The sequence below is a fragment of the Epinephelus fuscoguttatus genome, linkage group LG2 (assembly GCF_011397635.1).
Source record: "Epinephelus fuscoguttatus linkage group LG2, E.fuscoguttatus.final_Chr_v1".
Classification (NCBI taxonomy): domain Eukaryota; kingdom Metazoa; phylum Chordata; class Actinopteri; order Perciformes; family Serranidae; genus Epinephelus; species Epinephelus fuscoguttatus.
The window spans coordinates 36,413,028-36,426,191 of NC_064753.1; the positions used below are offsets into that span (position 1 = coordinate 36,413,028).

The 13,164-nt window shown below is 39.8% G+C and overlaps 1 protein-coding gene across 1 annotated transcript; it reads right to left on the reverse strand.

Moving 5' to 3' along the window:
• Positions 1-453: 453 nt before the first annotated feature.
• Positions 454-11,897, reverse strand: cul4a (cullin 4A). Its single transcript, XM_049601064.1, has 20 exons — positions 11,244-11,897; positions 9,446-9,561; positions 8,115-8,219; positions 6,697-6,765; positions 6,536-6,609; positions 6,297-6,459; positions 6,110-6,199; positions 5,943-6,025; positions 5,402-5,469; positions 5,001-5,119; positions 4,715-4,907; positions 4,491-4,595; positions 4,247-4,357; positions 3,239-3,324; positions 2,971-3,078; positions 2,686-2,799; positions 1,969-2,074; positions 1,702-1,874; positions 1,436-1,588; positions 454-1,340 (listed from the first exon to the last, which is right to left on the reverse strand). Exons 1-20 carry the CDS (start codon positions 11,383-11,385, stop codon positions 1,245-1,247), a joined length of 2,274 nt encoding a protein of 757 aa, XP_049457021.1. The 5' UTR covers positions 11,386-11,897; the 3' UTR covers positions 454-1,244.
• Between the last annotated feature and the right edge of the window lie 1,267 nt (positions 11,898-13,164).

Sequence of the window (13,164 nt, forward strand, 5' to 3'; positions counted from 1 at the left end):
CCTGTGGTGATAGTGAAAGCAGTAAGAAACACCCTTTCATTTTCAGTTCCACTTTACATTAACTTGAGCAGCAAAAATCCTAAATGGCTAATGCTAATAAATCCCAAATTGAATTTTTTTCAAATTGAAATCAGGAGTGTGGAAAAGGAAACAGACATCCTTATTGTATCATTTGGGGCTGAGTGATAAACTGAAAAAGGACAACAGTGTTTTGATGCACAAGTCATTCTGATCGACATAATGTCCATGTTTTGATTCTTAAACACATCACACAGCTGCATACAAGACAGACACCCTCCTTGTTACTCACCAGCCCAAATTTACAATGATTGGAGGTGTTGCACACTGTCAGCATGAGGAACTACATAGCAAGCTCAAACTGACAGAGTCAACAGGGCAGATATGTGTTCAAATTTAAAAAACAAACAAAAACAAAACACTACCACTAGCTGGTTATCTACAAATAATTCATTGAATCATTAAATATCCATTTATTCAGGTTCACTTTTCTCACTCTTACATAGAATACAATCTGATCTACAAAAACATCAGCACATGACATTGGACATTTGGACATTTTGGTCAAAACATATAAGATACCCAAAGAAATACCCAAGTGGGTTGCCTGCATGTCATTTAGCGCCCGTGTTACAAGCGATGAACCCTCCCTCCGACCCCAAACCCTGCGTCCCACTTCATCCTCCCCCGAGTCTCTTCTTGTCCTCAACAGCTGTTTCTCTGCCAAACCAAGCAATAAACCAATCGTGTTTACACTCAGCAGTTGATGCAGCCATTCACAAAGAGAACAAAAAAGAAAAAAAATCTTAAAACTCAAGACAAACCAACTATTGTAGAAAATAAGTGATTTTAGAACAACGTAATGGAGGGAAAAAAAAAATCCAAATCCCAGGGAGGAAAACGAAAACAGAGGAAAGTGCTAGTTATTTTCAGTTGAGTTTTGCATTAGCAGATTTGTAAGTCACATAAGCCAACCATCAACAACCTGAGCCACTCCTCCAGCCCCATCCCACTCAAGATCACACACAGTGGGGAACAGTTCAGCCAAATCTCTCTTGTCTCTCTGGAGCTCTGTGTGACCTGGACGCTGCGTCCAGGATCATGGCTGGAGGGAAAGGTGGGCACCAGAGAAGAGTCAGGTGGCTGAAAGGGCTGTAATGCTGTTTTGGGAGGGGCCAGCTGTGCGCTTGCTGTGAGGAAAGCATGGCGGTAACAGTGGCGTCCCTTCAGGCAACATAGTGGTACTGGTTAGGAGTCTCCTTGTCACGTTCCATGTAGTCTCTGTCTATGAGCGACTCGATCCGTTTCTTCAGATCGCCGGGCTGTAGAGAGGAAAGCAAGTCAGATGCTGATGAGCTTTGTGTGTGTGCGTGTGTGTTGGAAGAAAAATCTAAATAATGATAAGTTAGGACATCACCTTTACAGGGAACTTCAGCTGGTTGTAGAGCTCCGACACCAGTAGATTATGACTGAGGGTCTTCCTCATCTTCATGATGCGCACCACAGCTGCATCAATCTGATACTGCCTGTCTTGGAACACACGCTCTGTGGTGCTTACCTGCTCCTCCACCTGTTCGGAAAAATGTGTTTAAGAAATGGATACGAACACTCCTTTTAAACAGGAAAACATCTAAGTGGTAAGTATAAAACAGTATAGTACACAAATAGTGACAGTGTTTTTACCGTTTCCTTCATCTGGATCTGGTTGATCTTGATGCGGAACAGTTTGTGTTTAAAATCGTTGTTGAAATTGAAACGGTCTCCGTCTTCCACGTCTTTGCCTCGGGGGTTCTTGTTGAGGACGCGCGCTTTTCCACACGCCAGGGACTGCAGTGTACGTCTGAGCTCTCCCTCCTCTGTGTAGGACAAGAGAGGGAATGTTATAGTGATACAGCAGGTACCTTTCTCACAACAGAATAGTTGTAATACATGTCTAAAGACGTGTAAAACCTATGCCGGTGGCGGTGCGAATCTCCTCCATGCTGAATTCCTCTCCCTCGTTAAACATCAGCAGCACTAGCGTCTGGAAAAGCGAGACCTGCAGCTCCTTTTTACCCTGTGAGATAAAGTAGTCATCGTAAGTGCAGTTAAGACATTTTCTCAAGTCCACTGACCCTGACTAAGCCCTGCCTCTTTGTTGTTAGCCAATGACGGTCTGTCAAGCTGTCAGAAGGAGCACGGAGCCCACACTAACTGCACTCCCTGAAGAAATATCATCACATTTTCGGAAAATGAAAAAGAGATTTCAGAGAGAAGCAAACTAAAGGGTCAAAGGGTGTGAAGAACATGGCCAGGATGTTGAACTGACTCAGCAGCAAAACAGGTTAAGAAAGATGAAGACAGAAGGTAAAGCATAATGTACAAATCACAATGTAAAAGTGAACCACTGTATTACCTGGTGATCGAGATACAAGACAATGAAATTAAACCCTGCCTACTTTCCACCAGCTTTTTGTCATGTGTGTGCAGATGAACAGCGTTTGGATTGCCCCCATGCCGCCAGTTTCTGGACCTCCATCCGCAGAAGGGTATCGAGCTCAAAGGGCAGCCAAACACTGTTCATTTGTAATCATAGCGTATTGGCTGTTCTGCGTTTGCTGCCAGGACAAAGCGAAGTTTCAATGGGTCTTTCTTCTTTATGTCCCGTTAGGATACATATCCCCTTACCTCTTTAAACTCCGCCTTAAGCACAGCGTGGCCCAGTGTTGGCTGCCATTGCAGCTTCCTCCCACTGTGCTTCCCCAGGTAGAACAGCTTGAACACCTCCTGGAGTTTGACCATCTGCCAAAATACACATGAAATTTGTACCAATATTGTCTGTAACACAGTCTGTCAATGATCAGTTGATGACTCTGCCAAGGTTATATTAGAAGAATAGAATAATCAGTGAGAAGACGCAAACAGCATCAGGCTCTCTTCTTTTGACAATGTTTTACCATGTTGCACGCTTACCTCTGGGGGCAAGTGGACCTCCATGGGTGTGTATGAGGGCCAGTAGCCCATGGTGAGGATGTTGACAGTAAGTTCTATGTTGCTTGGCTCGCTCTGGTTCTGCATATACTAAGTAGAAATATCATAATTCTTACAATTATGCATGAAAAATGCATTTAATGACACAGAACAGTGGAATGCATACACATACTGTAAACACGGCATTAATATTTCCAAGCGACACATACATGTTTATTAGTGTATCTATGTGCACACAGTTTGAACGTACCTGTTTGAATTGGATCATGATGTCTTTGGACAGTTCCATGTCCTTGAACATGCCCTCTAGCTTACTGGTAAACGCTGCTCCACATTCTGGAGGAAGTCAAAACCACAATATATCTCACAACTGACTTGTTCTCACACCCCCACATGTGCGACCATGACATACTACCTCGGATTTTAATCAACTCTTTACTTTAGTACTTCATCCACTACAATACTGGGTAGATGTTTTTAAGGGCTGCAACGAACAATTATTTTTAATGTCAATTAAGCTGTCAGTTATTTTCTTGATTAATTGATAAGTTGTTTGGTCAAGAAAATGTCAGAAAATGGTGAAAAATGTTGATCATTGTTTCCAAAAGCCCAAGATGACGTCCAAAAATGTCTTGTTTTGTCCATAACCCAAAGATATTCACTTTACTGTCAGAGAGGAGTAAAGAAACCAGAAAATATTCACATTAAAGCTGGAATCAGAGATTTTTTTTTTTTTTAACTTTTTTCCTTAAAAATGACTGATGATTAATCTATTATTTAAATTAGTTGGCCAATAATTTAAATGTATACTATGCAGGACTGTTGATTTAAGTTTGTAACATGCTTGCCAGAGAAAGTGAAATTAAAAATGAAAGCCAACCACAGATTCGTTCTTGTGAAGCATTTCTCTGTATTTGCGTTTTTTTGCTTCATGTCTCTTGGCTGCCTGCTGCTTGCAGTCTGGCACTTGGTCTCTACCTTTTTACAAAGCTCCCACCTCAGCTGAGCAGTGTGGGGGTACACGACCAGTAACATCCTGAACACAGAAAATATGAAAATACAGGCAGAAGGGGAAAGTCTCCCCACACCCCTCTCATGGGTCCTTAGTGATGATTTAGAGGGATTACGTCTGTTTGAGTCTACGGAAGTAGAGCTCCAGTGTATGTAAATGCAGCCATATATCCATGAGCTAGACGAGGGTTTTGATTAATGCAAGCATTCAACTTGCTAATCCAAATCCATAAAACTTTGGACTCACCGTGTTTGAGCTTGGAGAGCATGGACTTTTCAGCGTCAACAGAGGCACTCTTGCCGACCAGCAGACGCTTGGCCAAGTCCTTCTTATAAAACGCTTCAAACACATCTTTCCCTGAAGGGGAAAAAAACAGAGATCAAAAGGTCTCATCAGAGAGCTTCAAGCGTCATAGTGGTTAGTTACACTGTGTCACTAAGAAAGCAAACATATGCATTCAGCCACACACATACACAGAAATGTAACTGACCGTGTATGAAACGGAAGATTATCATGATCTTATCAAGGATTCTCTCCAGCTCCTCCTCTGTAGCCTCCTTGTTTCCTGCTCTCAGCTTCGAATCCACATATTTAGCTGAATGGGAAGCAATAAACAAGGGAGCCGTTATCACATGCTGGACTCATGAAAACCACATTAAAACGTATGGATCTGAGTCACAGCTGCCATGGCATGTCGTTATTTGCTGAACCCACCAATAAGCTCAGCAGGTTTGTTGGGCCTCTTGTTGATGAAGGTCTCAAAAGCCTCCTTCATGGCATTGATGAATCCCTCGTTCCGTGCAAAGCAGCTCTGTGCTACATTGTCCATTTTGTCTTTGAAGTCCAGCAGGTCTTGGACCATGTCCTTGTCTTTCTCTGGAGTACATACGATCTCTCCACCGAAGGACTACGACCAGAAAATTTTAACAATATGTGTATGCATTTCTCAGACACAAAAGGACATGCAAATGTTTTTTCGTATATGTTGTTTGATCTATACCTTTATGTAATCCCTCCAGAACTGCAGCAGTGTGGGAAGTCCTCCCTTCACCTTGCTGAAGAGCTGGTAGAGGAGGGCCAGCTCAGTCACACGATTCTCATCCAGCAGGGTGCTCAGACCTGGGACAAAAATATAACATCTTTTTAGCATTTCATATATTAAACTATAAAAATTCAACTGCATTTTACAATTTTAATCAGAGGGTGTCCCTTGAAATATAATGCAAACCAAATGAACACCATAAACTGAAGCAAAAATGACCATAGAGTGACTTAGTATATTCATGTACACACAAAAATTGTACACATCAAGCTGTACAGATGTAGTATATACTGCCACACACACACACAAACACGCATGCTAACGTACAGGTCTTATTAAAGCCTTCCACACAGACATACCTTTTTGTAGCATTGCAGTCATGTGTTCTCCTAAAAGTTGTTTCTCAACACAGCTAATAAGTGGTTTCCTGTAAAATAATGAGGAAAAAAATTAGAAAATGTATCCACATATTTAAAGTCTGTCCTTTGATTCAAGAAAATGCCTTTGATCTCACCTCGTGAGCAAAATTCCCAGTCTAAGTCTGGTAATTATTTGTTGAAAGCTAATAAAAAAAACTGGGGTTCAGGTTCTGGGGTCAGGTGCTTAAAAAACAGACTGCAAAAAAATGGATGTAGCCACCATGATATCACCCAATGGTTTTTGGACTCCTGTTTTAAAGACTTGAATTCAACATTTTGGCCATTACCACCCTGTTTTTTTGGGAGCCAGAAGTGACCGTATTCGGGTGAGGGTGGAGCTGGTTCGTGGACTGTGGTGCTGCCTTGTTGACAGCCTTTCACTCCATGCTACATGAGGTGTTATTTTTTTATTTAAGTTGCTTATTTTGTACATATGATGTGATTTATGTCTTGGTAGTTGAACATATAAAAAACAACTTACTGAGTGCTCTGGTCGAGGTAGCTCATTATACGATCGTTCTCCTCCTCCAACCGACGAGCCACGTGGTGCAGGTACTCAGGCACCTAAACACACACAAACACACATACTCAGTATACTAATAAATCAGCGGCGCTAAGTGTAAAACAGGATAAAATCGCCTCACTCACATCTCTCTCCTGCATCAGCTGCTGTCCCTCTGCTGCATACAGACGATTGGTCTCAATCAAAAATCTCTCCTCAAAGGAATCTTTGTAAACCTTAAAAAGAAAAAAAAAGACAGACCAGAGGTAAAAATAATGACATATTTTCAGTCTATTTTCTACTGGTTAGTTATGTAAGCAGGTGATTAGGTACCTGTAGGTCTGACAGCATGCCCAGCAGGCTCCTGATCAGACTCCGGTCGACCGTCTCTCCATTTCGCTCAAGTTCTATCTGCTCCAAAATGCCATCTACTGTGCGCTTCTGAACTGCACTGTCACTCACGATGTGGGTGCGAAACAGCTCCAACCCAGTGTCCCTGCAACACAGATGCACCATCAGCCTCCTGCATACACCTTAACAAACAGAATCATTTGCATAAACAGCAACTTTACCAGATGGAGGGTAGTAGGGAGTTCTGAAGCACATAGGTACGATCCAGGAAGAGAAAGATGCTTCGGATCATTATCTGTAAAGAGTAAGATAAAAACTTTAAGGACACTTTCCTGTGAGTGGAACCGTACTGATATGAATATGTGTCAAACGTTAAACTTACAGTTTGCCTGCAGTGGTCCTGCCAGCAGCGATTCATTCGCTTCAGGAAGGAAAGGTTGTCCAAAGACTCTGTGAGCTCCGTGTTAAGGAAAAAAACTTCCAATCACTCATGTCACAAAGCCAAAATTTTTAATGACTATACTTCCCAGCATCCTGTGGCAAGGCAGCATGTATAAACATATTAGTCTCACATCCTGGCTCAAAAAGATTTGGTGTTCAAGGTGGGTAACGCTAATGGTCTATACTCTGTATCCTGAGCAGACAGAGGTTGTTATTAGAAGAAAAAGAAAATGAAGTTCATAAAGCCCAATCCCAGCTACACCCCTTGCACCTACCAATTAACGCTTACCCCTCAGTTTTGCACGCTCACATACAGGGATAGGGTGTCCCAGTTCTTATTGAGATAAAGGGGTAGGGTGAAGTGTTGGGGCTACATGGCCCTCCAAGTGGAGGTTTTTGAGAGGCACACACAAACCAGATGTTCTGAGAAATCATCAGAAAGATGGCTACACATGCAACAAAGAAACCAACGAATGCATTTTCTTCATTAATAAAGATTCAAAAATGATGACACCCATCATACCATCATATTAGTATTTTGGTCCTTTTCTTTGTAACAGGCATCACAAAAGAAATCACTGGTATGCTGCTGTCTTTGTAGCTAGCTAGCTCATGTTACATTGACATTGCTAATTTGTGCATAACGCATCCACATCCATGCCACATTTCCCCCTTTGATGGCGTATGACACATAACATTTCATTTAATCCAGCAGCAAAGTTGCGACACTTGCCACTGTTCTTCTAATATAGGGAAAATTTCAACCACTACATTTTCTGAGGGGCAAGGTGGCACTTGAAAATGAAGGGTAAGTGGAATTGGGCCAAAGATGAAACAATAGCTAGTGAGCAACTGGAGGACATTAGATATGACTGAATAAAGTAAAGCTCCTATGATTGGACTGCCTCTAATCTGAGACCATTTTGATAATCAGTGACTTGTTTAATAGTATAATAGGTCAAGCACTTTTACATCATCTGCCAGTGACAGCCACAGCTTTTTTAAGCCTCACTGGATGAATGCCAAACTTGTGTATTGACCTCTTGTGAGAAAAGACTGCAACAACACCTGATGTGTGCCAAGAGAGCTCACACTTTCTAAATTGAGTTTAAAGCTGCCAATATAACAGACATTGGAATCACTGACAATATTGCAGGTTTGTAATAAAAACAAACGTGCTCTCTGTTTTTGATCACAGCAGCGTGTTCAGTCTGGCTGGCAGAACTTTCACCCAGCACTGTTTTAAACAGACATTTTAAACAGACACACCTTTGCTGATACTGTTCCAACATCAGTAAATGTTGCCACAGGTTCGACAGACATAACTTGCCTTAAGTGGCTGTACACAAAAAAAGGATATTCTCTAAACTGCTGGATCTGGGCCTGCACGTGATCTTCACAGACCTGACGGAGCTGCTTGTACAGTGTTGGGGAGACTTTATACGAACACAAGTTCTCTACCGCCTTCAGGAGAGAGAGACAAGCAGAAGAGACGAGCATGAGACAAACAGAGGAGTGAAAACTTGTCACATGATTGCTTGATTTAAAAATACTGTTGGTGACTTTTATAAAAAAATTGTGTCATACTTGCTGACACTGTCACTATATTGAGACAGAGCATCTGAAAAAAATCATGTCCCTTCTCCTCTCCTACTACCTCTAATAGCATTTGCTAGAATCAGAGCACAGCACAGTAAGCAACAACCAATCAGAGCTAGAGAGTCTCTAGCTGTCAATCATGTCTGTGGTCAAACTGTCAAACTACGCAGCACTGATCAAACGCGAGTCAAGATTCTCTTGCTGCATTGCCTATTTCTCACCTCAAATGATTTTTTAAAAACATCTTTTATTGTACTATTTTGCTGTAAAATGAGAACGCTGGTCAGTGCTATGTGCTCCAGGTAAAGTGTATCCAACATGGCATCCAGGTCACAAACCTTCTCATTTTACAGCTAAACAGTGCACTAAAATATTTTTGTGAAAACATTTGAGGCGAGAAACATTCAGTGCAGTGACAGAATCTTAATTCATAATTGATCAGTGCTGCCTAGCTTGCCAGTTTGACCACAATTCACGAACAGTGGTTGATATAATTGACAGCTGCTTTAGAAACTTCCGGACTCTTACGGGTTGGTTTTGTTCATGTGCAGTAAGGCCATTAGAAATGCTGTAAGGCAGTAGAGTAGGCAGAGGAGTATGATTTCTTTTTACAGGTTATCTGTCTCATTTATTGCTGTATGAATACAGCAAAGAGATATTTCATATAAAAGTTACAATCAGCAGCTTTAAAAGGTCCAGACAGCTGGTTTTATAATTTACTACAAATTATGGGCAATGTATATTATAATGGCCTTTTTTTCTTTTAGATTTAGCCACTGGTTTCCATTCATTTCATCATTCATAGTAATATATGTACATAAAAGTGCACTGATACAGTAGAGATTCTGTTTATGATGTGACACAGTACTTATCTTCACAAGTTTATCTTAACGCTGAGCTAAAATCAACTATCTGCGACTTCAAGTCTGCACTGTGTGAAAGATCACGAGTTAAAAATAACCCACGATGCGTTAGTGTGTGTGTGTTATGTTGAATTGTTTTGTGCTGATACTTTACTATAAACCATCACTGCCACACCTCAATCAGGGTCTAAATCAAACTGCAGGTGTTTAAAAAGAAATGCAACAAACCTGATAGAGCTCTTCCAGATTGTACTTAATTGAGGTGCTGTTCTGGATGGCACCCACTGCATCTCGTAGCTTCAGCCACGTGTCCTCAGTGTAGTTCTCGGCTAGTTTTGGCCTGTCTGTTACCAAAAAAATCCAAGCAACACTGTTAATTTATTGGTCACGCACCCTGGAAACTGCAAAACAAGCCAACGACATTCATTAATGCAAATTAATCAATATTTAACACATGAGAAGTTGCACATTTGAAAACAATCAGTTATGATGGATTATGGTCCAGTGCAATTTTCAAAGGCTTTTTCAAAGATGCTTTTTTCAAGTAATTTCTTATTTAACTCCACATCTATAATAAAATGCAAAAAGATACAGTGTAATTTTAGTTTCCATGGTTATTATTGGGATGACCGACAATGAACTGAGGAAAGCCTTCTACACCACACACTTTGGACTCACACAGGTAAATAAATAAACACACATTTCACGTTGCATAAAGTGCAGATAATAATCAGAATTATAGAACTTTATTTTGAGACTTCTCAATGAGTTAATCTATCTCTGATTTCAATTATGTTAAATATGTTTAGGGCAATGGAAGTCTGCACAAATGTAGTCCTAAAGGAAACTTAGTTTTGCTTCTTTTTTTTCCCCCAAAAAATATACCCTGTACTTTTTGTTTGAGTCTGAAACATGGTTTTTTTTTTAGTATTTAATGTATAATAGCACACACCTACTAATAAGCTACCTGTATGAAAAGGTACTGTTATAGTCAAAGATTTAAGTTCTGGCATCAATTTACAGTTTTATTTTTAAATGAACATCCACTCTATAAAATGTAAAATAAAAGTAAGCAACTTTTTACATGTAATGCTGTAACCTGTAATAGTTTATTTTGTCAATTTGTGAAGTGAGTGGAGTAAAAAAAAACCAAAACAAAACAAAAAAAAGGACTGACATAATAATAATAACTCACTGATTAATTATGTCAGCACACATACACTGTCTTATACTTTACTAAAATCTTAGTAGGCTACACCCACTATGTGGGACAACCGTTTGAGAGCTGAAGTTTTGCGTCACGCCCCATTAAAACTAATACACCAAGCAAAAATAACATTGGGAGATACAACTTAGCATAAGCGATTACAAAAACAAACCCTATTTAAATCTGACATGTACTAATCAGAGCAGTAAGACCAACAAATTGTACTTGTTTTTGTACTCCATATGCTCTTGTTTAGCTTCTATTCCTTATTCTAGTCTTATTTTACTTTATGTACCTCTAATTATTCATCTTCATTACTTTCATAGACAATACAGTTACATTAACATCCATACATCTGGCTATATGTGTTACATTAATAAGCATCTTTTTGTACACTAAAATATAGTTTTATTTCTTAATACAGTGGTCCTTTGCACATCCCCAAAACTATATTTTTGTATGATTCTGCCTAGCTCTTTAATTTTGAGGGTGGGGGTGTTTTTTATGTAAATTGTGTATGCACCAAAGCAAATTCCTTATATCTGAAGATCTTCTTGGCAAAACACAGGATTCAGTCTGATACCATCTCTATTTATTTGTCCTTGCCCTGCTGCTGCAACACCCTCATTTCCCCACTAAAGATCAATAAGCATGTATCTTATCCAAAAAAGGATATTTCTCCTGATATTTCTATCTTACCTTACTTGAGACAAACACAGGCACCTTTTCTGCAGGATCTAAAAGTGCCGGCCTCTGTGGTATTAACATAAACAGACGTAGCTGTGTAATAACGAAGGTGTAAACGATCAGTGACAGTACCTTTGAAATTTTTGATCACTAATTTCTTTGAAGCGCCACTTTTGCTTGAGGCCACAGCTGAGGTCCTGGCCATCCCGTTGGTGTTGTGCTCGGTTATAGCAGAGAAGCTGGCTCTCTTGTCCTGTCGGGTGTCCTCTGCCATTATCAGATTAGCGCTTTGGCTTAACGCTGTATGGTTCAAGTGTATTTTCCAAGTTACTGATAGATTGTTCAGTCGCCTGTTTATTTACACACAGCAACACGGACTCTCTGTTGACCCCGTTGTCTTTGGTGGACAGCACACACACTCGCAGTGTACTTGAAACACATTTACAAACAAACACTGGCTAACGTTGGGTTAATTAATCAGAAAACATAACTACCGTCTGCCAAGTAAACAGACAGCTAGCTAACAGTATGTTATCTGAAACTGCAGCACACTTTAGCTACCAGCTTTCGTCTTCTCCACGACACTTCAGCTGTTTTTAGGCTACTCCATACCACTCCTGGCTACTTAGAGATTTTAACGAGTTCAATTATTGTATTTTGCGCCAGTAAATAAACACGTAGAAGCGACATAATTAGCGCTGATATAACAGACTCATACTATTTGGTGGCTTCTTTTACCCACATAGCTAGCTAGCACAACAAAATGGCTTTTCTCCGGCAGTTCAGTTGGACAGGTGCATCTTGGGTGAAAAGCGCCCGAGTTGCGTTCAAAGACAGTTCGGACTTTTACTTTTACAGTCTGTTAGTTTTTTGTTTGCTTGTTTGTTTGTTTGTTTGTTTGTTTGCATTTCTCATAACATTTAATAAAATCACTACATTAATTTATACCGTGCTGGACAACACTTCATTCGTTCCAAGGAAGGCAGTCACTCACTCAAAATATTTAACTTGTGAGTCATGTAATTAAAGTGCATCACTGCCACTAAAATGCATTGGTGGGAGAAATATTTAAAAACATTTTAAAACTTTAAAATAGTTAAAGTAGCAGTACTGCCGTTTAGAAATATTCTGTTGCAAGTAAAAGTCCTGCAAATTAAACTTAATAAAAGTCTGGAAGAATTTGCATGACATATAGGCCTACCTAAAGTACCAACAGTAAAATTACTTACGTGCCTTGAGTGCCATGAAAGGCACCCAGAAATAAAATGTGTTATTATTATGATTATCATGCACAGTGGCCTATTTCTGAATAATATCCTCCTGACACCCGAACTTTTGTTTGGTGTGCATTTTTAATTTCTCCTAGATATCTGGGATCAGTAGGACCCAATGAGTATAAAAAACTTAACATTTTCAATGATAATTAAGTCCCAGTGTATTCAAACAAGACAACAGTTAAGTCCAGATGTCCTTACTGTTGCTAAAATTGGTCAAATTTGCTGCCATATCAAACTACAAACATTAATAATCATACATAAATGAGTTTAAACTACAAATTGTGATCAAGTTTTGGAACTTGATCACTTTTGTGTCGGGATCGGCTGTAGACTGACTTGGCAGACTGACAGAAGTGTATTGTGTTCTTCATGCCACTACTACTACTAGATGACCCAAAAAGTGTCCAGAAACAAGTACAACAGGTCTGTGTTTAGTAGAATGAAGTATAAATTCAAGTAAACCTAAACTGTGATGTCCACATATGAGGACACATGGATATTAATAATAATAATACTGGATTATAATTAGCAATGTATTAATGTGGACATCACTTTGATGTTACAGCTGGAGAGGGTGGAGCTCATTTCAACCACTTTATATACTGCAGAGTAGCTTAATCCATAATGATATGTCAGAATTTACATTTTGCACGAATTATCTGAATCTACAAATGTTGTTGAATAAATGTAGTGGAGTAAAAAGTGCAATATTGGCTTCCAAAATTTAGTAGAGTAGCAGCATGAAGTAGCAGAAAATGGAAATACTCAAGTGAAAT

Bases quoted from the DNA above. Each gene is read 5' to 3' on its own strand.
- cul4a (XM_049601064.1), bottom strand. From the start codon at position 11,385: ATGGCAGAGGACACCCGACAGGACAAGAGAGCCAGCTTCTCTGCTATA. The intron at 5,120-5,401 runs GTATGTCTGTGT...TTTTTGTCCCAG, and splicing joins GACTGCAATGCTACAAAAAG to GTCTGAGCACCCTGCTGGAT. The intron at 2,075-2,685 runs GTAAGGGGATAT...TTTATCTCACAG, and splicing joins TTAAGGCGGAGTTTAAAGAG to GGTAAAAAGGAGCTGCAGGT.